Here is a 26,824-nt window from a genome sequence, read left to right on the forward strand (position 1 = left end):
ATAAATGAAATTAAAAATTCTCTAGAAGGAATCAATAGCAGAATAAATGAGGCAGAAGAACAGATAAGTGACCTGGAAGATAAAATAGTGGAAATAACTACCGCAGAGTAGAATAAAGAAAATAGAATGAAAAGAATTGAGGACAGTCTAAGAGACCTCTGGAACAACATTAAATGCACCAACATTCGAATTATACAGGAGAAGAGAAAAAGAAAGGGTCTGAGAAAATATTTGAAGAGATTATAGTTGAAAACTTCCCTAACATGGGAAAGGAAATAGTCGATCAAGTCCAGGAAACACAGAGAGTCCCATACAGGATAAACCCAAGGAGAAACACGTCAAGACACATATTAATCAAACTTTCAAAAATTAAATACAAAGAAAAAATATTAAAAGCAGCAAGGGGAAAGCAACAAAAAACATACAAGGGAATCCCCACAAAGTTAACAGCTGATCTTTCAGCAGCAATTCTGCAAGCCAGAAGGGGGTGGCAGGACATATTTAAACTGAAGAAAGGGAAAAACCTACAACCAAGATTACTCTACCCAGCAAGGATCTCATTCAGCTTCGATGGAGAAAGTAAAACTTTTACAGACAAGCAAAACCAGCACCACCAAACCAGCTTTACAACAAATACTAAAGGAAACACAAGGAAACACTAGGCAGGAAACACAAGGAAAGGAAAAGACCTGCAAAAACAAACCGAAAAGAATTAAGAAAATGATAATAGGAACATACAAATTGATAATTACCTTAAATGTGAATGGATTAAGTGCTCCAACCAAAAGACATAGACTGGCTGAATGGATACAGATACAAGACCCGTATATATGCTGTCTACAAGAGACCCCCTTCAGATCTAGGGACACATACAGACTGAAAGTGAGGGGATGGAAAAAGATATTCCATGCAAATGGAAATCAAAAAAAGCTGGAGTAGCAATTCTCATATCAGACAAAATAGACTTTAAAATAAAGACTATTACAAGAGACGGATACTACATAATGATCAAGGGATCAATCTAAGAAGATATAACAATTGTATATATTTATGCACCCAACATAGGAGCAACTCAATACATAAGGAAAATGTTAACAGCCATAAAAGGGGAAATCAACAGTAACACAATAGTAGTAGGAGACTTTAACACCCCACTTTCACCAATGGACAGATCATTCAAAATGAAAATAAATGAGGAAACACAAGCTTTAAATGACAAATTAAACAAGATGCACTTAATTGATATTTATAGGACATTCCATCCAAAAACAACAGAATACACTTTCTTCTCAAATGCACATGGAACATTCTCCAGGCTAAATCATACCTTGGGTCACAAATAGACCCTGGTAAATTTAAGAAAATTGAAATCTTATAAAGTATCTTTTCCAACCACAACTTTTGAGACAAGATATCAATTACATGAAAAAAACTAAAAAATATAAACACATGGAGGCTAAACAATACGTTACTAAATAAACAAGAGATCACTGAAGAAATCAAAGAGGAAATCAAAAATACCTAGAAACAAATGACAGTGAAAACATGACGACCCAAAGCCTATAGGATGCAGCAACAGCAGTTATAAGAGGGAAGTTTATTACAATCCTGTCTCAAGAAACAAGAAAAATCTCAGATAAACAACCTAACCTTACACCTAAAGCAGTTAGAGAAAGATGAACAAAAAACCCACAAAGTTAGCAGAGGGAAAGAAATCATAAGATCAGATCAGAAATAAAAGAAACAGAAATGAAGGAAACAATGGCAAAGATCAATAAAACTAAAATCTGGTTCTTTGAAAAGATAAAAATATTGATAAACCATTAGCTAGACTCATCAAGAAAAAAAGGGAAAAGACTCAAATCAAAAGAATTAGAAATGAAAAAGAAGTAACAACTGACACTGCAGAAATACAAACGATCATGAGAGATTACTACAAGCAACTATATGTCAATAAAATGGACAACCTGGAAGAAATGGACAAATTCTTAGAAAAGCACAACCTTCCGAGACTGAACCAGGAAGAAATAGAAAATATAAACAGACCAATCACAAGCACTGACATTGAGACTGTGATTAAAAATCTTCCAACAAACAAAAGCCCAGGACCAGGTGGCTTCACAGGCGAATTCTATCAAACATTTATAGAAGAGTTAACACCTATCCTTCTCAAACTCTTCCAAAATATAGCAGAGGGAGGAAAACACCCAAACTCATTCTACGAGGCCACCATCACCCTGATACCAAAACCAGACAAAGATGTTATAAAAAAAGAAAACTACAGGTCAATATCACTGATGAACATCGATGCAGAAATCCTCAACAAAATACTAGAAAACAGAATCCAACAGCACATTAAAAGGATCATATACCATGATCTTGTGGGGTTTATCCCACAAATGCAAGGATTCTTCAATATATGCATATCAATCAATGTGATACACCATATTAACAAACTGAAGGATAAAAACGATATGATAATCTCAGTAGATGCAGAAAAAGCTTTCAACAAAATTCAACACGCATTTATGATAAAAACTCTCCAAAAAGCAGACAGAGAGGAAACCTACCTCAACATAATAAAGGCCATATGTGACAAACCCACAGCCAACATCGTTCTCAATGGTGAAAAACTGAAACTATTTCCTCTAAGATCAGGAACAAGACAAGGTTGCCCACTCTCACCACTATTATTCAACATAGTTTTGGAAGTTTTAGCCACAGCAATCAGAGAAGAAACAGAAAAGGAATCCAAATCGGAAAAGAAAAAGTAAAACTGTCACTGTTTGCAGATGACATGATACTGTACATAGAGAATCCTAAAGATGCTACCAGAGAACTACTAGAGCTAATCAATGAATTTGGTAAACCTGCAGGATACAAAATTAATGCAGAGAAATCTCCTGCATTCCTATACACTAATGATGAACAATCTGAAAGAGACATTAAGGAAACACTCCCATTTACCAATGCAACAAAAAGAATAAAATACCTAGGAATAAACCTACCTAAGGAGACAAAAGATCTGTATGCAGAAAACTATAAGACACTGATGAAAGAAATTAAAGATGATACAAACAGATGGAGAGATATATCACGTTCTTGGACTGGAAGAATCAACATTGTGAAAATGACTCTACTACCCAAAACAATCTACAGATTCAATGCAATCCCTATCAAACTACCACTGGCATTTTTCGCAGAACTAAAACAAAATGTTTCACAATTTGTATGGAAACATAAAAGACCCCGAATAGCCAAAGCAATCGTGAGAAAGAAAAATGGAGCTGGAAGAATCAGGCTCCCGAACTTCAGACTACTACAAAGCTACAGGAATCAAGACAGTATGGTACTGGCACAAAAACAGAAATATAGATCAATGGAACAAGATAGTAAGCCCAGAGATAAACCCACACACATATGGTCACCCTGTCTTTTAAAAGGAGGCAAAAATATACAATGGAGAAAAGACAGCCTCTTCAATAAGTGGTGCTGGGAAAACTTGACAGCTACATGTAAAAGAATGAAATGAGAACACTCCCTAACACCGTATACAAAAATAAACTCAAACTGGATTAAAGACCTAAATGTAAGGCCAGACACTATAAAACTCTTACAGGAAAAAATAGGCAGAACACTCTATGACATAAATCACAGTAAGACCCTTTTAGACCTGCCTCCTAGAGCAATGGAAATAAAAACAAAAATAAACAAATGGGACCTAATGAAATTTAAAAGCTTTTGCACAGTCAAGGAAACCATAAACAAGATGAAAAGACAACCCTCAGAATGGGAGAAAATATTTGTAAACAAAGCAACAGACAAAGGATTAAGCTCCAAAATATACAAGCAGCTCATGCAGCTGAATATCAAAAAAACAAACAACCCAATCCATAAATGGGCAGAAGATATAAATAGACATTTCTCCAAAGAAGATATTCAGATTGCCAACAAAGATGTGAAAGGATGCTCAACATCACTAATCATTACAGAAATGCAAATCAAAACTACAGTGAGGTATCACCTCACACCGGTCAGAATGGCCATCATCAAAAAATCTACAAACAGTAAATGCTGGAGAGGGTGTCGAGAAAAGGGAATCCTCTTGCACAGTTGGAGGGAATGTAAATTGATACAGCCACTATGGAGAACAATATGGAGGTTCCTTAAAAAACTAAAAATAGAACTACCATATGACCCAGCAATCCCACTACTGGACATATACCCTGAGAAAACCGTAATTCAAAAAGAGACATGTTCCACAATGTTCACTGCAGCACTATTTACAATAGCCAGGACATGGAAGCAACCTAAGTGTCCATCGACAGATGAATGGATAAAGAAGATGTGGCACATATATACAATGGAATATTACTCAGCCATAAAAAGAAATGAAACGGAACTATTTGTAGTGAGGTGGATGGACCTAGAGTCTGCCATACTGAGTAAAGTAAGTCAGAAAGAGAAAAACAAATACTGTATGCCAACACATATATATGGAATTAAAAAAAAAAATGGTTCGAATGAACCTAGGGGCAGGACAGGAATAAAGACGCAGACGTAGAGAATGGACTTGAGGACATGGGGAGGGGGAAGGGTAAGCTGGGACGAAGTTGGAGAGTAGCATTGATATATATACACTACCAAATGTAAAATAGATAGCTAGTGGGAAGCAGCTGCATAGCACAGGGAGATCAGCTCAGTGCTTTGTGACCACCTAGAGGGGTGAGATAGGGACGGTGGGAGAGAGATGCAAGAGGGAGGGGATATATGTATACATATAGCTGATTCACTTTGTTATACAGCAGAAACTAACCCAACAGGTAAAGCAATTATACTCCAATAAAGATGTTAAAAAAGAAAAGAAAAAGAAAAATGAAGGGTGATAATAAAAAAAAAGGGCTTCCCTTGTGGCGCAGTGGTTAAGAATCTGCCTGCCAATGCAGGGGACACGGGTTTGATCCCTGGCCCAGGAAGATCCCACATGCGGTGGAGCAACTAAGCCCGTGCACCACAACTACTGAGCCTGCACTCTAGCGTCTGTGAGCCACAACTACTGAGCCCACGTGCCACAACTACTGAAGCTCCCATGCCTAGAGCCCGTGATCTGCAACAAGAGAAGCCATGACAATGAGAAGCCCGCACACTGCAACGAAGAATAGCCCATTCGCCGCAATTAGAGAAAGCCCGCGCACAGCAACGAAGACCCAACACAGCCAAAAATGAAAACAAATAAATTAATTAATTAAAGAAAAAAACCCTAAAAAATAAAACAAAAACAAAAACAAAAAAAGACAGGCCTTGTCTTAATATTAAAGACCACCAAAGATAAGGTATATGCCCCAGGACTAAAGACAGTACTAAAAGACAGATGTCCTGTCAAAGTGTACATCAAAGCCTCCAAAAACACAAGACAGTTAGCTAATTAGTCTGCTGTCTCCTACAATAAAAAATAAATAAATGGTCAGAGAAACAGAAAAGAATCTAGAGTCCCTACAACAAGTTTTCCATAAAGATTGGCTAGTAATAATTTACTAAATATACAAAGAAGACAAAAAAAGTGATCCATATTGAGGAAAAAAAAAGCCAATTGAAGTGCAAACGACTTGCACATGACTCAGATGTTGGAATTAGCAAACCAGAATTTAAACGTAATTATTATAATTAAGACTTAAAGGAAAAGATAGTCATAATAGGTGACAATTTCAGCAGAGAAATAAAAATTCTAAAACTTAAAGCATAATATCTGATGTGAGAAATCCACCTAGTGGGCTTAAAAGCAGATTGGTAAGAGCAAGTAAAATGGTAAACGAACCTGAAGACAAATTAATCGAAATTATCCAATCTAAATAAGAAAAAAAAGTGAAATTTAAAAAATTATGGAGCATTATTGATCTGTGTGTCAACATCAAGTAGTCTAATAAACATGTATTTAGAGTCCCAAGAGAGGAAAGAGAGAAAGGTATAGATATAATCTTTAAGGGAATAATGGCCAGAATTTTCTTCCAAAATTTGATTTAAAATACACCGTCTGTGAACTCTAACCAGTAAAGCAAGAAAAATAAATAAATAACATAAATACAGGAAAGAAAGAAATAAAAGGCCATAAAATCATACATGGGAGACATCCTAGAGAATTTTAAATTAGTTTACAACTTGTACAAAAAATTCGTCTTATAAAGATATAGTAATCTATAAAGTGAGGGATTTGTATAAGAGGAGACAAATAAATCAATGAAAGAGAAGTCTAAAATTAGATCCAACCACGTATATGGTCAATTTCTTTTCAACGAAGAACCCAAATAACTCAATGGATAGAAGAAAGTCTCCACAACAAATAGTGCTGGAGTAAGAGGATGTGTGCATAGAGATAATGAATTTTGACCCCCACCAAATGCCATTCACAAAAATTTGTTCCAATATTACAGACCCAAAGGGAAAATTAAAGTTCAAAAACTTCCAAAAGAAATGCTAAGGTAATTTATTTGAAAGTTTGTGATAGTCAAATATTTCTTAGAAAAAAATACAACGAAACTAACGATAAAATTTTTAAATGATAAATTAATCTTCAAAATTTAATATTTCTTTTCATGAAAAGTCATCAGAAAGAAAATAAAACGGCATGCTACAAGCTGAGGGAACATATTTAAAATACATATATTTGACATATCTAGAATCTATAAAGAATTTCAACAAATCAATTAGGCAAACAACTTAATAAAAAATAAGAGTTTGAACAGACAGTTCATTAAAGCAAATGTATCAGTGTCCAATAAATACATGTAATACTGTTCAACATCGTTAGTTATTAGGGAAATATTACCACCAAAAGATAGCTCTTAACCCACATTAGACTGGGTAAAATTAATGTTAACATTTCATTGTAATCCTATCTCCCAGCCATCCCAAATATCCCTCCCCTGGGAAAACACTTGGTTACCCACGTGTATTTCTAGAGTCATTTTAGGCATATGTGAACATATAAAACATAGAGTTGTTTTCTTTTTTAACATATAAATATTAGTATACACTATACCCTGTTATGTAACTTGATTTATTTGGAGATCCGTCCACATTAGTACATAAAGAGATCACTCATGTTTGTAACTGAAAATAATGTTCCATGTAGAAGCTTCAGTTTAACACTATAAAAATCATCGAATCATGTGGTTCAAATCTTCAATACCAAGTAATTATTTTTATATTTCTTTGCTCAAGCATCATCTGATATGTATATGAACAATATGATAGCAAATTTAAGTTAAATCAAAGGTAGCAGATAAAGTTACTACCGTTACTGTATTATCTAAATCAGCTAACACCCAAATATCATCTAATATCTTAAAAAATAATTCCAATATTCCATAGTTACTAAGTTTAAAACATGTATTAAATAAATATTTTTCTAATTACATTTAGCAAACTCATAAGAAAACTGTACAATTGACTATGGACTGCAGACACTTTAGATGAATGAACAATAAACAAAAATGTTGTCATAAAAATTAAGCAACAGTGTACAGTTTTAAGCAGAATGTTTTGTAACTTTCAAAAAAAGGAAGAGATAGATGCTATTGTTTCTTCATTGAAGTAACTCAAAACTAATCAGAAAATTTCATTATAAACTCTTTAGTTCGTTATATGACCTACTTTAACTCTCATTTACAATCTTTCAAAAACATGTTTTTAGTTTTTTTTTTCGTCCTCTTGTCCTCATCTGATTGAAGTGAATAAACTTTTCTTCACTTTTAGAAAATCGTACTTCCTTTAGGCCAGATTCCCCTCAGAGTGAAAAGTGATTTTACGGATGTCAGCAGAAGTGAAATAACTGTAAGAAATCAAACCTCCATCCAGGTATGTACAGGGCTCTTTGGTCAACACTGCCACATCTATGACTCACATATTGTTTCTGTGAATGGAGACCCAAGTATGATGCCTGAAATTAAACAGTGCCAAAGTGGCCTAAAGGGGCTAACATATTTTAGAGTCACAAAGTGGGTATTTTTCTAGGCTGAAGGCCACTGTTTTCAGTTTTTATTTTTTATTTCTTAATCTAATATGTATTAATCTCTAAAAAGCAGGGCAAAAGCATGATAATATTTTTTTTTCTTTTAAAAAGGTTAAGTCTTCTCCTCACTCCAGTTCTTTATATCACTTGCTCTTCTCTCCAGAAGCAGCCACTGCTACAAATCTCTTGGCTGTACTTCCTGAGTGGTTCTGTTATTAGTAAACAAATGGTAGTATGCTGTCTATAATAATTAATGTAATTAAGTACACAGCTGTGAAAATTTTAGAAATGTACTCACAGCTAATGTATAATTTAAAATTCCAAGAATCAAACCTTAATTTCTGAAGGTATGCTCTTACTTCTGTGCTGCTGAACTGTAGTAACTATATCCGTACGGTACTTGCAAAAGTCTAAAGTACAACACAAGTGAGAGGCTCTAATGCATTGCTTTCAAGTTAGAATGAAGCCACATGGAGCTTCTGAGCTTAAAAGAAATGTCCGACCACTGGCTTTCCTCTACTCCCTGTTTACTTCTTAGGATAGAACTCAAGCCCTGGCTCATGGACTTCTCGGAGGGCCACAGGAAAAGGCGAAAGTTACTTAGGCACCATTATTCTGTATCCAGACTAATACCAGACCCAACACATGGCATGACCTGGAGCAGAGCTGCTATAAAAATGTATTTCTCCTTTAACCCCTCCATGTAAATCATCAGAAAGCTTCCCTCCACTGATTTAAACAAATTTGTCTTTGACCTCTAGAGTCAGAATTGGCCTCAACAACTCTTTCAGATGGTTGTAGTATTGACTGTTTGATGTATGTCAGCTACCATAAAATGCAATACTATTTCATGACAGATCTTCAAATAATGCCAGGTACGTCCAAAGTCATGGTAACAGTCTCTTTATTCCAAGTAAATCAGTAGCATGAAATACTGCAGATTAATGAAATAATGCACTTTGTTGTATCAAGCTTTGGCATCTAATGCAGCTGTGATTTGTGGTAGTGTTCAACCAGTTGCAACACCTGTCAGCATGCTTCCTCTAGAACTTCAAAAGGCTTCCGATAAATACCAAATGCTTGAAAGGGTTCTAATGTGCATAAGTAAGAATTTTTCAGGGTCTGTGATTTTTGGTATTTAACAACCAGATCAGTATAATAGTTCATAAAACAATCAGTTGCTTAATGATCTATCTGCAAACATTCAAGTCCAACAATTTGAAATACCACAGAAGACCCAAGAAATTATATTTGTTCACTTTTCTGGAAGAAAAAACTTATTGAACACTCTTTAAATAAAACCTAAACTCTAAAACTAGAGAAAGATTTCCAATCAAAAAATATTTAGATAATTTCTTTAAGCATTAAATGTTTTTCAAGGAGTTTTCAACCAGTTTCCACCGATTGATATATATATGTATATATAAATTAAAATGTATAAACATTATATATCTTATATAATTAAATATTGTTCATTATATAACAATAGATTATATTATACATATAAATTATTATAACGAGTATATATTAAATATATAAACAAAATATTCACAAATATATACATATATATAAATTTATATCTCTAAATTGAAATGAATTTCAATATCTTTATGTTTAATAAACTGTAATACAGGAAGATATTGTATTGAGTACAGTATTAAAACATTTTGGTACTTAACAGTTCAAAAATTATTTAATTGAGACCAACTGGCCTCATTGCTTCTTATAAACGTTGCAATATATATTCAGTAAAAAGGAATAAAAATGAACACATGTTTCTCCTTAAAGAAGGCAGACAAAGGTTTTTCTTACACAATAAATCAGCTGCTAGTGGATTTCTAGGACATTGCTTTAGGCTATTTAGGTATAAAACTTAAGAAAAAAAATTACCTTTGTGTGGATCCAAAACTGGTAGAGGAGATTGAACTGAAGATGAACAGCATAGACTGAAGGTGGTATGAAGAGGGCCAGTGGAGAGTAGAATATCTGAAAGATTAAAACATTGTAAATTTGCATATAGGATTTCTCAACATAACATATACTATTACTAATGATTCAATATTTTGAGTCTATCCTTCAGCAAATATGCCTTGTTTTTAGCAAATATATCTTATTCTGTACATTTTATTGCCATGTTTGACTTTGCAACATTAATTTTTCCACATGATGATAAAGTTATAGACATGTTGGAGCTAAGTCCACTGGACTTCTATTTCACATTTAATATTGTCTGGCTAACATAGCATACATTGTATGTTATTTCCTTAATCTTGAAAAGGTTGGGTGTATTTCCTGGAAGTAAAGAGGTTTTTTAATGTATACAAAAATACTCACTTTCTTTAAGTAAAAGAAATGTAGGAGCATGTGCCTTTATACCTTGACAGCTCCTAAACACTGTACTATTACGGCATTCTGAGTAACAAAATGAAATTATAGTGAAAGACAGTAACTTCATATGCGAAGGGGAAAGAATACATTTTCCTTCTTAAATTTTACTTTATTATTTTGTGGTTGACAATATCTCCTGATTTTTTTCAAAGTTAGTAAAGAAGGAGCTATGATATTGTGCCATTGTGGAAACAAGTTTTGAAGGTCCCTATTTTCTAACAGACGGAAATGCCTCTGCCTTGGGAAAACAACTTATTCATAAACCACTGGTTAGAATCAACGAATAAGCACAATCTGCTGTGTTCTCCCAATGACTTTGATCCCCAAGAGTGGTTTCATGTTGTAAGAAAACTTTTTATTAAATGAAAAACTAAACAACAAAATAGGAAGAAAAAGAATCAGACTTCCACTTTACATTTTGGGTTTTATAAAGTTAATATTTCCAAAAGATGAGATATTTTAAAAACATGTTTTCAGAATACTACAATTTTATTTCTGAATTATTTTAAAGCTTTTGTTCTCAATTAGGCCAAATATCATTTCAGCAACGTTTAGTAATGAGGATATATTTGAAATCAGACATTTCCGTAAACTCTTATAGTTTTTGTTTCGAACTTTAAGTCATGAAAAATCTCAGCTGTCATCACAACAGGATCAGTTTCATTATTTATAAATTCATTATTAAGCAGTGGATTAGATTAGTGAGCAACAAAAGAACACTGGGCTCTTACTCAAGACATTCCCTTTTAAGCCTTCATTCCACTACAGAACGGGTCTGTAATATTTACAAATTTATTAAACTTCTCTAGGCTCTAGTTTCCTCAAATGAATGGTGAAGGAGAAGACCATCTGAAATCTAGCCATCTTTCTAGTTCCAAAAAATCTCTAATATTGTGATTTGATTTGAGAATATATTAATATAGTTCTCTTACAATAGGTGAAAAAAATATTTGAAACACATACATGACCAATGATTTAAGTATTTTAAGTTAAGGAATATTTTGGAAACTTTGAGATGTAAATAAAAATATAGAACAAACTTATCTTGATGCTTAATAAATAGTTCTATCTGGAAAAAGAGTGCATACAAGATGACTATTTATAGTTCATTATAATTCCTCAAAGTGTGAAGAAACAGTCCTTTGAGATAACAACAGCTATTATGGAAAAGGGTGTTCTATCATCAGATAAACTGTGAAGAGTTGAGTAAGGCAAGTGAACTTTCTTTACCATAGAACTTCTCAGAGACTTTATCATGCTAGTACAAACCACAAGCCTGTTAGCCCATAGAACACTTTCTTAAGGAATTTCCCATAAGATTTCCTAAAAATGTATTTGATGAACCATGTTGTTGAATTGGAAGAATCAGTATTCTAATATGACCATATTATCCAAGGCAATATACAGATTCAATGCAATCTTTATCAAATTACGAATGGTATCTTTCACAAAACTGGAACAGAAAGTTTTTTAATTTGTATGGAAGCACAAAAGACCCCAAATAGCCAAAACAAGCTTGAGAAAGAAGAACGGAGCTGGAGGAACCATGTTGCCTGACTTCAGACTATACTACAAAACTACAGTAATCAAAACGGTATGGTACTGGCACAAAACCAAACACATAGATCAATGGAACAGGTTAGAAAGTCCAGAAATAAACCCACACACTTACAGTCAATTAATCTATGACAAAGAAGGCAAGAATATATAATGGAGAAAAGACAGTCTCTTCAATAACTGGTACTGGGAAAACTGGACAGCTACATGTAAAAGAATAAAATTAGAACATTTTCTAACACCATATACAAAAATAATCTTAAAATGGATTAATGACTCAAATGTAAGACTGGATACTATAAAACTCCTAGAGGAAAACATAGGCAGAACACTCTTTGACATAAATTGCAGCAATATTTTTTTGAATACATCTCCTAGAGTAATGGAAACAAAAGCAAAAATAAACAAATGGGACCTAATTAAACTTAAAAGCTTTTGCAGAGCAAAGGAAACCATAAACAAAAAGACAACATACGGAATGGAAGAAAATATTTGCAAATGATGCTACTGACAAGGGCTTAATTTCAAAAAATACAAACAGCTCATACAGCTCAATACCAAAAAAACAATCCAATCAAAAAATGGGCAGAAATAGACATTTCTCCAAAGAAGACATCCAGATGCCCAACAGGCACCTGAAAAGATGCTCAACATTGCTAATTATTAGAGAAATGCAAATCAAAACTACAATGAGGTATGGCTTCACACCGCTCAGAATGACCATCATAAAAAACTCTAAAAATAATCAGTGCTGGAGAGGGTGTGGAGAAAAGTGGAACCCTCCTACTCTGCTGGTGGGAATGTAAATTGGTGCAGCCACTGTGGAGAACAGTATGGAGGTTCTTTAAAAAGTAAAAATAGAGTTACCATATGATCCTGCAATCCCACTCCTGGGCATATAGCTGAAGAGAACTCTAATTTGAAAGATCCATACACCTCAATGTTCATAGCAGCACTATTTACAATAGCCAAGACATGGAAGCAACCTAAATGTCCATCAACAGATGAATGGATAAAGAAGATGTGGTATCTTGATACAATGGAATATTACTCAGCCATTAAAAAAGAATGAAATAATGCCATTGACAGCAATATGGATGGACCTAGAGATTATCATACTAAGTAGAGTAAGTCAGACAGAGAAAGACAAATATCATATGATATCACTTATATGTGGAATAAAAAATATGATACAAATGAATTTCTCTACAAAACAGAAATCGACTCATAAGCATGGAAAACAAACTTATAATTACCAAAGGGAGAGGAGAGGGGGTTTGGATAAATTGGGATATTGGGATTAACAGATACACACTACTATATATAAAATAGATAAACAACAAGGATCTACTTTAGCACAGGGAACTATATTCGATATCTTGTAATAACCTATAATGGGGAAGAATGTGGAAAAGTATATATATATATATATATATATATATATACACACATATATATATTTAACTGAATCACTTTGCTATACACCTGAAACATTATAAATCAACTATACTTCAATTTTAAAAAATTGATGAAACAATGTCTCAAATCTTACAAATCAGTAAATATAATGATGAACTTACAATTAGAAAAATGAACTCAGCATAAATTACAAAAAATAAAATTTCTAATAAGAAATAAAGATATATGTCAGGGAGTAAGTCACATGAATCATATTAAAATTAATTTCTTGTGATTAATATAATACTATAAAAAGAGTCTAATGATACAATTAAGGTTCCAATTTCTAAAATTGAAATCAGCTTAGTAAATGTCATCTAGTTCTGAGAATTCTTCTTATCTTCTTCTCTACTTCCAAATCCTAACAGTTTTAAAAACTGGTTTAAGTGCCACTTCCATCATAAAGCTTCAGATGGTACTAATTTGTCAGAAGAAATTTCTCCTTCCTCAAACTTAAACTCTCAGTACCTGGGCCAGAGGATATTATACTGTTTCCCAAATATATCCATTTCTGCCATGCATTCAAACCCATGTTATTCTGACTCCAAGGCTCTTTAGCCTTAAATTACCTTATCTACCTTAGGTTATTTTATTATCTTTTGATAGAGGTCATATATAATAGGGTCATAACGGAGAGAAACCACACAGATCTGTATGTGTGAGGAGAGAATGAGGATAGGTCTAGAGGGTTTTTGATTATCTTTTGATAGAGGCCATATATAATAGGGTCATAAAGGAGAGAAACCACACAGATCCATATGTGTGAGGAGAGAATGAGGATAGGTCTAGTGGTGACCTTAGGCTAATGGGGAGGAGATGAGTGGGTTTTATTCTGTTCAAGTACATGGGGCAGGCAGGGGTTGTATGAGGAAGCATCATGAAGCAAGAAGCAACATGGCCTTGAGGGGGAACTGTAAGTATTCTGGCACTGCAGAAGCCATTAGAGAATGGGCAAGAGATTGGGGGGAACCATGGAATTCATGGATAGATCTCAAGGAGTCTCTGAACCCCCTGGATAGGACTACAATAAAGTGTGAACTTGTATGTATGGGGGAATGTGTGATTTTCTAAAGAAACAATCTATAGCTTTCATCAGGAAGTCTCTGGGGAATCTGTGGCTCACCACAGCCAAACAAAAACAAAAGATAATTTAGACACTGGTCAAACCAGAGAGGGAGCATTTTAATGCCATTCTAAGGAGATTGGATTTATCCTAGGCCAGGAGGGAGTAGTTAACGTGTGATTTTTAAGCCTGTAAGAAATATAAAAGTGGTATGAAATCCTATTTGTATAGCCCAGTTAAAAATCTTGCAACATTCACCACAGCAGTAGCCATGGGAATGGAGAGGCAGAATATATACAAGAGATCAATGGATTTGGTAACTATTTAAACATAGGAGATGAGAGAAACAGAGGAGAATTAGAAGACACCCAGATACCTGGCTTGTGTGAAAGGTGATGTTGTTCACCAAGATGATGAATAGGAGGAAGAGTAGATTTATAAAGTTCATCTTAAGGTATATTGTGTTGAAGCCCTTGAGGAATATTCCAAGAAAGCTGTTGAGGAAGCAAATATGTCCTGCAAATATCAACTGAACTAAAAAACAACACTGGATTTGCAGTTATGGACCAGTGGAGCAGGTAGGCCTCGAATGCAAACCTCAGTAAGTTGAAGAATCAGTCAAAGGAGGTGATGAAACAGAGGTAGGTTTGATTTACTTCTCTCTTTCTCCAAGAACAAGGAAGGAGAGAGCTGGAGGTATTTCTTGAATAGAACATATGGATGAGGGAGGAGACATTGTGTGTGTGTGGGGGGTGTGTGTGTGTGTGTGTGTGTGTTTTAATGTGAGAGACATGAATATATTTATGGTATATTCAGAAGGAGCCAGTTGAGAGGAAGAGGGACAAATGCCAGGAGTCATTGACAGGACAAAGTCCAACAGAGGAACACAGTAGGACCAATGTCACCAATCTAAGGATTAGACCTACTGAAGAGAGGTGAACATTTTCTGCAAAACTAAAGTATATGCAGTAGGTCCTTGTTGGTTATCTATGAACCTAAATGGGAAAAGAACTTGAAAAAGAATAGATACATGTATAACTGAATCACTTTGCTGTATGCCTGAAACAAACACAACATTGTTAATCAACTATACTCCAATATAATGTAAATTTTTTTTTATTAAATTAAATTAAAAAAATTTTTTAAGTATATGTACTTGTGAATTCACAAATCTTCATGAAAATATCTGAACAGAAATAGAGGGAAAAGCAGAACAACTCATTTCTCTGTGAAGTTTTAAATTCATTTATTGGCTGACAAATAGGGGCAGCAGTGGAAAGATCTTGAGGAGACTGAGGAATTTTAGAAAGGCTTCTCCCAGGTAGGGGAGAGGCTCATGCTTATGGCTTGGTGAGCAGCACCTACAGCTCATTTGGGTTTGGAAGCCATTCGTGGAGGGGCACCAAACTCCCAGCTGGTGATGGAGGACACCCATGGCGCTCAGCAAGCTGGGTGTGGGAGTGAAGCAGGTGAGTGACCAGATTCAAGCAAGGCTTGGGGACTTAAGGGCAGATGTAGCAGAGGGAGGTAGCCTGTGCTTGCTAGAGTCATGGGCATTAAGCATCTTAGGTTAGATGAAGTAGGAAGGAAAGCCACGAGGAATGACAAGTTGGGAGAAGAAGCAGGGGTTGACAGAGGAGAGCTGTCCTTGAATAAGCTGTAAGCAAAATGGTTGAAGCTCAAGGGTATAATTACTTTGAAAGAAATATTTTAAAAAAAATCTTTTGAGCTCCAGATTCATGTCTACTTTATTTTAATAAAGTAGTTTAACCTGACTAATATCTGCACTTCTACGATTCTTGTTTATTTTTGTAATACTTTACAGACATTTTCCTTGAGAACTGAGAAACTAAAGATTGAATAATTCCTTAAGTCTGTGATTAGCAATGACACAGAGCCAATTCCTCTGATTGCAGGTAGAGTACTGATCTCCGTCCTTAAAACGCATCAACTTAAATTGTTATGTTTGGAGAAAGTGTTTGGGTTTCCACTTAGAAAGTCTTCTTTAAGAAATCTGGGCCCACCCTTCTGTTCCCATTTCTGTGCTCTTAGCCATTTCCCCTTTTCCCCATTCCGCCTTCTTATACATCCTGTATTCTAGCCATACTCATACTGTGATGGGTTGAATTATGTCCCCTAAAAAGGGAAGATCTGGACACAGAGACAGACATGAACCCAGGAAGAACTTCATGTGAAGAGGAAGGCAGTGATCGAAGTGATATATCTACAACACAAGGAACACCAAAAACTGCCAGCAAACCACAAGAAGCTGTGGATCTGATGCTTCCTCACAGCCCTCAGAAGGAACCAGTCCTGCCAATACCTTGATCTTAGATTTCTAGCCTCCAGAACTGTGAGACACTACACTTCAGGTGTTCTAAGTCACAGTTTTTGATACTTCCTTAGGGCAGTTCTAAGAAAATAATACACATACCATACATGTTACTTGCCATTCCCTACGTTTATCATATTTGTTCATAATTTTGTGTTTTCACAGACATTCTCCTTCTACATAATGTTCCACTTACAACCATATTCATGGCAAATTTTCTTTCTTCTTACAGGTTGGGCTCAAGCCTCGTTTCTTCTGTGATGCTCCACTTGACCCTCCTTGGTTCTCAGAGCAGACATGTCTCTCTAAATCCTTAACAATTTGTATTACAATGGCTGTAGACTTGATTGAATCCCTCCAAGGAAAGCAATCACCTTAAGAACAAAAGCCCATGTCTTACTTCTCTTCATATGCCCAACCTCTGCCACCATGAAGACCTCTGTCAGTCAAAAGTGTATATAGAAAAAAACATGAGTGGATGCGCTTCTCAAAACAAGAAAAATAACATGTAAAGGGAGTGTTTTAGCCACTTGAACATTTTTTTTAAATGCCAGTAAGATAATGCTGTTTTATGTAGAGGTCTTCACTATGATTCCCCTTATTTATCCTTCATTATAAGGACTACAAGTGACTATCAGATTATTGTGAAGAAAAATATCAAAAATCAGGGGAAAATTTTATTTTTACTAAATTTCAAAATGGCTTGGTAAGCACCAGAATAGTTGCATTTTGCTGATCTGTGCTAGAATCAAGGATCTAAAACTGGTCAATACAAACTGGCAAAGTGCTTCATTTATTTAATGTATGGACATAAACTTTGTCTTACTAATGTCTTTGAATGGAGGTTGAGGGTGGTGAAGGGATACCTTCACCTTCCTTTGAAGGGAGTTCTGAGGCAAGGTCCTGAGAGAAGTTTTTTTTTTTTTACTTCATGGGGGGCTCAAGGCATGTTTTCCTTCTGTGACATAAGAGTTGTGAGAATTTTATCCCCACTGCATTTGACTGCGTTACATCAAAGTTGTTAGTTTCTTATGTCTTTATTTGTTCGCATTTATCTTTATATAACTCCAACTCTCATATATTGAAAAATAGTCTTTGCTTATGTAGTTTGGCAGAGAGTATGTCATAATAAAAAGATCTGAGATTTCACTAAAAGTTCCTCTGCGGTTTTATGTGTAATATAAAAACAATATTATACATGTGAATCATACTTGATATAGTTCAAATAATTTACACACTCATTATTTAAGGTGATCTTCCAATAACAATATGAGAAGGCAGAGCAAATATTAATGCCTAATTTCATGTTCAAAATCACTGAGATTCAAACATTACTTAATTGGTTCAGGGTAGCAAATCTAGCTAATAACTGATCTAAGGCTGGGACCCAGACTTCTTTCTTCCAAGTGAATTGTTCTCTACTGTTTCCTCAGTGAAATTAATATGTATTTTGAAATTATTATGCTCAAAAATAATATCATCATACATTTACATATTCCCTAACTTATAGATATAAAGGTTTTCACAAATTGATATTTTAACTGTATGTCTTTCCTCTGATACTGATTAAAATTTACTTCTTTTTAGATTGCTAATATGCTCTAAACATATTTTACTAATTCTTGTAATATTGGTAATACCAACCTGAAAAACAAATACCTCTGAGAGATACTACAGAGCTAAAAAAAATAATTACATAACCCAGTCATTTAAACTAACTTTATCATTTTTTACTGCTTTTAAAAGAAATACTCGGGCTTCCCTGGTGGCGCAGTGGTTGAGAGTCTGCCTGCTAATGCAGGGGACACGGGTTCGAGCCCTGGTCTGGGAAGATCCCACATGCCGCGGAGCGGCTGGGCCCGTGAGCCACAGCTGCTGAGCCTGCGCGTCTGGAGCCTGTGCCCCGCAACGGGAGGGGCCGCGATGGTGAGAGGCCCGCGCACCGCGATGAAGAGCGGTCCCCGCACCGCAATGAAGAGTGGCCCCCGCTTGCCGCAACTGCAGAAAGCCCTCGCACGAACCGAAGACCCAACACAGCCAAAAATAAATAAATAAATAAATAAAGTAGGGGAAAAAAAAAAAAAATTATAAAAAAAAAAAAAAAAAAAAAAAAAGAAATACTCACCTACTGAAATGTAGATAGCTTACTATTTCCCATTCAATAGCTTCATATGTTATGCAAATATGTTAAAATATATTTCATTCCAAAAAGTAATTAAGTTACTCACCCTGTGCTCTAATTTTTTGAGGATCTGTTAGATCATAAACATTTAAATGAATGACAGATTTAAATTACTTCACACACTGCTCTTACCCTAGGTAACTAAAAAAATAATTTCTTTGACAACTATTAAACTTTTTGTTTCATTCATTCATGTTATGTGCATTTATTAAGCACTGACTGCATGAGGCACTTTATACATGCTAAGTATGTAACAGTGAAAAAATAGAAGTAGGTTCATTTCCTTCAAAGTTTACATGCTGATGTGAAAGACAACAATGCAAATAAGTATTATAATAGAGATATGCAAGGCTTTATGGGAGGACAGAAAGAAAAAAAAAAAAAGTGACCTGGGGGAAGTTAGGAAGGTGTCTGTAAAAGAGAAATGAATTGAATCTTGAAGGATATAACAATCAGAGGTAAAGCATAAATAACTTTCTAGGCAGAGATAACTGCATGTTCAATAAAATATCAAGGCATTATGTCATGGTAGATTTAGAGAATTGAAAATTAATTGTTAAACTGGATGGGGTGACAATGGCGGAGGGCGGAAGATGAGATTGGAAAGAGGTTGGATCAGGTTTAGACCAGCTCTGCCTGTGATAAGGACTCTATGAGGTTCCTTTGTAACAGCTATAAAGGAGTTTAGCTTGTTCAGAGCTGACATTTTGGAAAGTGCGTGTTGGATTGAGAGATTAAGAATGGAAACATAGTTACTTTAGAACAACAGCCAGTTTAAAAATAGCATGGCTGAATCATTGTTCTTTATGATACTCTAGGGGGTTCCAGGAATCAATGTCTATTAGTTAATGGCTAGATCTAAGTTGCTTTTTTCTAGAGTTGGTATATGATCTACAGTGGCTCTGAGCTTGAAAATGCAGGTATGGACATGTAGTTTTATCTTTTAATGAACTATTTGTTTTATAATAGTTTTATACTTGCAAAACGGTTGCAAAGATAATATAGGAAGTTGCCACATTACCTCCCCTACTCCCCCCAGTCTCTCTATTGTTAACATATTACTAAGCTGCATTGAAACAACTAAGGAAGTGACAGTGGTACATTACTTTTAACTAAACTCCACTAAAGTCTACACCTTATTTAGATTTCATTAGTTCTGTTTTTCTTCCCCCCTAATATTCTTTTTCTGCTTTAGGATCCATCTAGGATAAAACATTACATTTAGTTTTGTATCTTATAGTCTCCTCTGATCTGTGACAGTTTCTCAGACATTCTCTGTGTTTCATAACCTTTACACTTTCGAGTACTGGTTAGGTATTTTGTAGAATGTCACTCAATTTGGGCTTGACACATGTCTTTTCTTATGGTTAGACTGGGGTTATGGGTTTTGGTGACAAAGACCACAGGAGTGAAGGTCCATTCCCATGTATCTTGTCATAGGGTACATACTACCAACAGCATATTTTTATCACATCTTATCAAAGGGTACCTGCTACCAATACAACCTCACTGATGATGTAAACTTTGACCTGTGATTTATTGTGTTTGGTAAATTTCTCCACTCTAAAGTTAAACTTCCACTTCCACCCCACCCTTTGTCCCTTTCCATACTCTATTCTTTGTGAAGGAGTTACTAAAGTAGAGTCCACACTCAAAGGGCAATGGTAAAGGAGGCATTAATCTCCATTTCCTGGATGGGGGCAGTATTTACATATATAATTTGAAATTCTCTTGAAATTCTTTAGGGGATTTCGTTTCCCATTTATTTGTTCCTATTTATTTATGTATTTAATCATTTATCTATGTCAATGTGGACTGATTTCAAAGATATTTATTTTATACTTTGGATTATAACTTCACACTATGTTATATATTTTGTTGTTCAAATTGTTCCACATTTTGGCCATTGGGAGCTCTTTCAAATTGGCTCCTGTAACCCTTTGACTTATCCCATTCTTTTATTTTTTGAGCACTTCTGTAACTATGTTTTGAATATAAAGCTGTAGCATCCAGATATTTTATTTATAAAGTTGGAAGAAAATGAGATGTTAACCCTGACCCTATTATAACCCTGACCCTATATAATGTTATTACATAACATTCATGGGTCTAGACACATTTTATTATTTGCAAAGTGGAGAGACTATCATGTTTAAGGCATTATATTAATTAAGATATATAATAAAAGACTGAAGTAGCAAGCAAAACCATATATTTAATTATATAATGAATAAGCCTCACTTAAAAAGGCGCTCCCAAAACGGGCAATATAGGGATAGGGGATTAAGAGGTATAAACTATAATGTACAAAATAAACTACAAGGATATATTGTACAATACTGTTCTGCTGAAAGCCTGCTTTCTGTTTCAAGGTTCGTTGGATTCGCTGGCAAAATAACCACTCGTCTCACACACCTGAGCAGATTTAATTAATTTTTTAATAGAAGATTATTTAACTTAATTTCAATATACAGTCATTAGAAGGGGATGAATAAAAGTATTAGAGACACATAACAGAGTATGTATCACCCGATTGGGCCGACACCTACATCCAGATTCAAATAGCAGGTGGGAAGTCCCAAGTGACAGCAAGCTGGAGTCCTGGTTGGGAAGGGTCCCGGGCGGTGCATCCACCCCACAGGTGAGACTTCAGTTCGCCGCTCGAAGGAGACCAGTTTTTCACACCAGGCTGCATGCTGATAACAATCAGCCTACATGCAAGTTTGCAGCTCTGGTTATTGTCATAAATGCCTTGGTCTTAACTCGTAAGTCTTGGAACGTTCTTGATCCCCAGGGGCTGGCCAGACCCTCAAGGGGCAAGAAGTCCCAGGACTTACTCTCTGTCTTATCTAGTGGTTTACAGTGTTTGCTGACGCCACCCCTTTGGCCTGGGTGTAGCTCAGCAGTTTGGCATGCAGCCAGCTTTAGTGTCATTGTCAGGTCCGAGAGAGGCCTAGTGCGGCCTCTGAAGCCTGAACACGACTACTTTACTAGCTTCCCCAACAAATGCAGGGAATATAGCCAATATTTTATAATAACTATAAACGAAGCATAACCTTTAAAATTGTGAATCACTGTTTTGTATACCTGTAACATATAAGATTGTACATTGACTACACTTCAATAAAAAAATAAATCAGTAATTTGGGGAAAAAAAGGTACTCCACTAATTGTAGCTCTTTGGGGATAAGTAAAGTTAAATCATCTAAAACTGGATTTCAAAAAAATGCAAAAAGTATGGTTATAAATTCTCATCTTTAACTACTTTAAATGACAGGCCTGCCACCCTAATTTTCATAGTAATGTCAAAGAAAAGCACTCTGAGCTTAATTTTGCTTTTCATTTCACAAATCAATTTTCTCTGCAAAGACATGACCCATTTATTATTTGTTCTAAAATATATTGTTACCTTAGTAGCTACCAAATTGTATGCCTTATGTAGCTGTATCGATGAAAAGAATCTTACAAAAGATTCAAAGAAAATGAAGAGACCTGATAACACTGATTTTAATGTCTAGAAAGACCTATCACAGACTGGCAACCATCACAGATCCTGAAACCATCCAAGTTATCTTCTGGCACACTTACAAATATTAACCAAGAATCCAGGCTGATTGACAATCCCTACCTTTCATGTCTCATACTGGAAATCCTCTCTTCCTCCCCATCTCCACCCCAAATTAACAGCTGTAATGCGTTCCCAATGCTCATTTACTTATGCAGCATATTTTCTGTGTCTTTGGCAAAGTGATAAGAGGTTATAAAGGGAATTTAGTCTGGCAATAAATAGGTGTGAACCTGCATTTCACTTCAATTTTCACTAATCTGTATCTTTGGATGCCTTGATATAATAGGGGAAAGGACACAAGCTGGACCAGGATAAAGATGGGAGTCAGATGTCTGGACTGTTCCAACCAACAATGTTCAATACTGGATGACGGGTGGGCTCCCCTGAGATTCATTTTGTAGCTTTAAAAATAGATGATTTAGATACAGTGTCTCCCAGGTTTCTTCTACTTCTGAAATCCCTGATGCTCAGGTAGAAAATTTTCCTTTGATCATTCCTCAGATAATTAACTCATTAACGACACTGATTTCCCTGGAGCAACTTCCAACATAGCTACATCCCTTGGAGACTTTCTCCCCCAAAATGTAACTACTGGTGGTTTGAGTTATCCTTATGCAAAGAGTAATATATAAATCAGGAGAGAATAAATATTTTTGAGATTATTATTTTAATCAGTCATATAGTCAGCCTATTTTGTATAGGATAATAGAAATTTGTATTAATGCAGCTATTCCTTAAGAAGGGAGGGTGGACAGTATTCTCCTCCCCAGTCAGGAGCCTGTCCTTCCCTCCATTCACTGGACCAGTCTTGAGGTATATACAGCTGTGTAATCGGTAGTATTTTCCTCTACTTTTAACCATCTAAAGTTCCAGCACAAGCTGGCTATAGAAGATGTGAGGGGGAAATTATCTATCTATCTATCTATCTATCTATCTATCTATCTATCTTTTCATCTATATTGCTTAGAGCTGTGTTATACATTGAATCATGTCACTCTAAAGTTCATGTGTTGAAATCCTATTTCCTAATACCTCAGAATGTGACCTTATTTGGAAGCAGGATCATTGCAGATGTGATTAGTTAAGATGCGTCATAAGGGAGTAGGGTGGGCTCCTAATCCAATATGACTAGTGTCCTTATAAAAAAAAGAGAAATTTGAACACAGACACAGGGAGACCCCCATGTGAAGATCAGACGCCCATGGGGAGTGAAGATTGGAGAAGCTAGGAGAAAGGACTTGAACAACTGCTCCCCTAGAGTCTTCAGAGGGACCATGACCCTGCCAGCACTGGTTTCAAACTTCTGGCCTCCAGAACTGTGAGACAATACAATTCTGTTGTTTTAAACCACCCAGTTTGTGGTACTTTGTTACAACAGGCCTAGGAAATTAATATAAGCTGTAACATAGGTGTATGGTGTGGGGAGCAGGGGGTGGATTTCCTTCAATATCCTTTTCAGCAAATGTATTAGTGCCATCACTGGCTTATCCATTTGTATGGCCTATGCTCCTGTTTGGGTCAGAACACATGCCAGTCTATCTTTCTATTGATTATGAGGAATCTGATTTCAAACATGGGACCTTGTCACTTACTGGCTGTGTAATTAACCTCATTGACCTACAGGTACCTGATAATGGTAATACTTGATCTAGCATAGCACGGGGGACAGGGATAAGTGAAAAACAATACAGAGGTACATAGAAGAGGATTTAGTGTAGAGGTTAAGATCTTTGCAGCCAGGTTGAATGAGTTCAAATTCTACTCCTCCCTTTACTAGTCTTGTGACTGAACTATGGACTCAGTTATCATTTTGAAATGAGAGTTATACTAGTACCTATGCCTTGAAGTTGTCATGAAGAACAAATGAATTACTACGTAAAGAGGTCTTAGATGATTGTCCGGCACATAGAAAATATTAAATAATCGTATCTAATAGAAGTATTATACATGCAAACTATTAAGAACCATACAGATTAACATTTGTATTATTATCATTATAATTTATCATTAGTAAACAGCTATTGATGAATGCACTTATACATTGATAACTCTGACTTTCTAGCTCAACGTGCATTTTAGCAGCAGTACTTCAGACAGCTCAGAAGACCTAAAGAGGGACAATCACAGATGAGGTCTGATACCAAGTGGATCAGGTTTGCCCAGAGAATCAGAAGAATCTTAGAACTAGAGGCAATTTCTGGTATTCATTAGTCTTGTCATTTCCTTATGTTAAAATACTTTAGAGCCAAACTTTCTGTTGAGTATTGTACTGACTATGCTAATATAGAGATAAAAAGCAAAGAATTTAATTAGATTTTACTCAAGCATGCAGAAACGGGAACTGATTTTTTAAAAACTGTTTTTAAAAGTTTCTAATGAAATCTTTGCATATATTTGAATTGAGATACATTGTCTATATATCACACTCCTTAGTTGACAGTAAATAAAGAACAGGCAGCCACTTTCTCACCGTGAGTTCTGGGGGCTCAAGTAAAAGACTACCATTGGAAAAAACCACTTCCTTCATGTGTGTATGGCTTCACAGAGGAGAAAGAAACACTTTAGTGTCTGGCCTTACAGAGGAGAAAGAAGCATTTTTTGTAAAACAGCTTCTATTCATTTACTTGGAGGAAACAGAAACAGTTGCGACTAAATGAAATTACATTATCACCTTTATTCAATTTCATAAACTTACCCAGGAAGTGTACAGTTGGAAGACAGATTGTCTCAGCGCTGTGGATAAGTTATAGTCTTCTGAACTGTGGTGTGTTTGGTGTGCAGCCCACATAATATTAACCTCTGCAAAACACACAATTTGAAATGAGCCATGACAATAAGAACAAAGCAACTTTCATTTTCAGTTATGTATGCTGCTCTGTTGAGTGAGGGAGAAAAATCTCGAACATCTCTGAAAAAGCTAGCCAATGTAATTATAATTAAAATGAGCTGCCCCAAATCATTTTTGGAAGCAGAGAGGGTATAAATTACAAAGAAATAAAAGAATTGAAACATAGCCAATAAATATGTATAGTGTATATGATATAATTAAATGCCTTCAGCAAACTGAAATGACTTCCAAACTTTACACTTTCCTAACATATTACAATATGACAAATCATAAAAGCTAACTGGTAATGTTGTAACAATACAGTCAATGCATTGTGATAATTTTTCAGCATGTGATAACATATTTCTAATTAAAGAAGAGTACTCTGATGGGAGAAATGGGTGTATAAATTTTGGAATGAAATATTTCATAATATTCTTCCCTAATGGCTTTTTAAGAAATTTCAGAAACTGTCTATTGGAATAAGAGGCAAAGCAGAATAACATCTAGCCCTAAGATTTAAGGTTTCAGTTTTATTTACAGATATATATTAATAACTAATAGTTACATATAGTTCTTCCCATACCTCACCAAAACAGTATATCATTTCTAAAATTGTCCCACATAACTGCTGTTTGTCCTCAAAATAAAAAAGAAAATGCAAATTGTTAATTTTCACTGAATATTATGTAAATTGCCCTCATACTGTCTTGAGATTCATATATACCTAAAGGATAGTTTCTTGCCTTTTCTACAGCAAATGTGCCACTATAATAACCACCTAAGTACATGGAATTTAAGAAAACAAGCCCACATTTTTCATTCTGCCCTCATGTTTCATTTCCTACCAGAATTACAGATCAAAATGCCATATATTCTGTTTTAGTAAAAGAAAGTATGCTCTTAGCTAAACTAACTTATATTTTGTCCTTTGCTACAAATACACAAGATAGAATTAACCATATGATGTGATAATTGTACCCCTGCCAGTACAGATTAGAAATTTAAAATTTTTTAGGCTTGGATGCATGGGAACTGAACAGTGAACCTAAAAGTGGAAATACTGAGTTATTGGTCTCTGCAGCTGCCATATATTCATAGTTAAAATACATGGCACATGGCAGAACAATTTGTTAGAAATTTTTAAAGTGAAAAGCATGGATAAATGGAGATATAGACATAGATATAGTCAATCTGGGTGGACTTCTTCTTGGCCTTTCATTTAGGAAATGAAAGGTCTATGGACAATCTATGTAGGGAATTACCAAATAAAATGTGCAAAAGAGTTTTGGTAAACAAATGAGATATAAGAAAGACTTAGGTCTGTGAGAATGAGACTATGAACAGGATTATGAATACATAGCTCTATCAGAAGTCATTTCTATTAAAGTCATATATTTTCAAGTGGGGCAAGTATTTTCACAAACCATCAGTTTATATC

The 26,824-nt window shown here is 35.2% G+C and overlaps 1 protein-coding gene across 1 annotated transcript in view; it reads right to left on the reverse strand.

Moving 5' to 3' along the window:
- Positions 1 to 26,824, reverse strand: part of AGMO (alkylglycerol monooxygenase) — a 377,145-nt gene that overhangs the window by 195,370 nt on the left and 154,951 nt on the right. The window contains exons 5-6 of the mRNA XM_007164886.2: positions 25,252 to 25,355; positions 9,899 to 9,994 (exon numbers count right to left, since the gene is read on the reverse strand). Coding sequence (XP_007164948.1) covers positions 9,899 to 9,994; positions 25,252 to 25,355 — 200 coding nt within the window. The remainder of the gene's footprint in view (positions 1 to 9,898; positions 9,995 to 25,251; positions 25,356 to 26,824) is intronic.

Source organism: Balaenoptera acutorostrata, chromosome 7, assembly GCF_949987535.1.
Source record: "Balaenoptera acutorostrata chromosome 7, mBalAcu1.1, whole genome shotgun sequence".
Classification (NCBI taxonomy): domain Eukaryota; kingdom Metazoa; phylum Chordata; class Mammalia; order Artiodactyla; family Balaenopteridae; genus Balaenoptera; species Balaenoptera acutorostrata.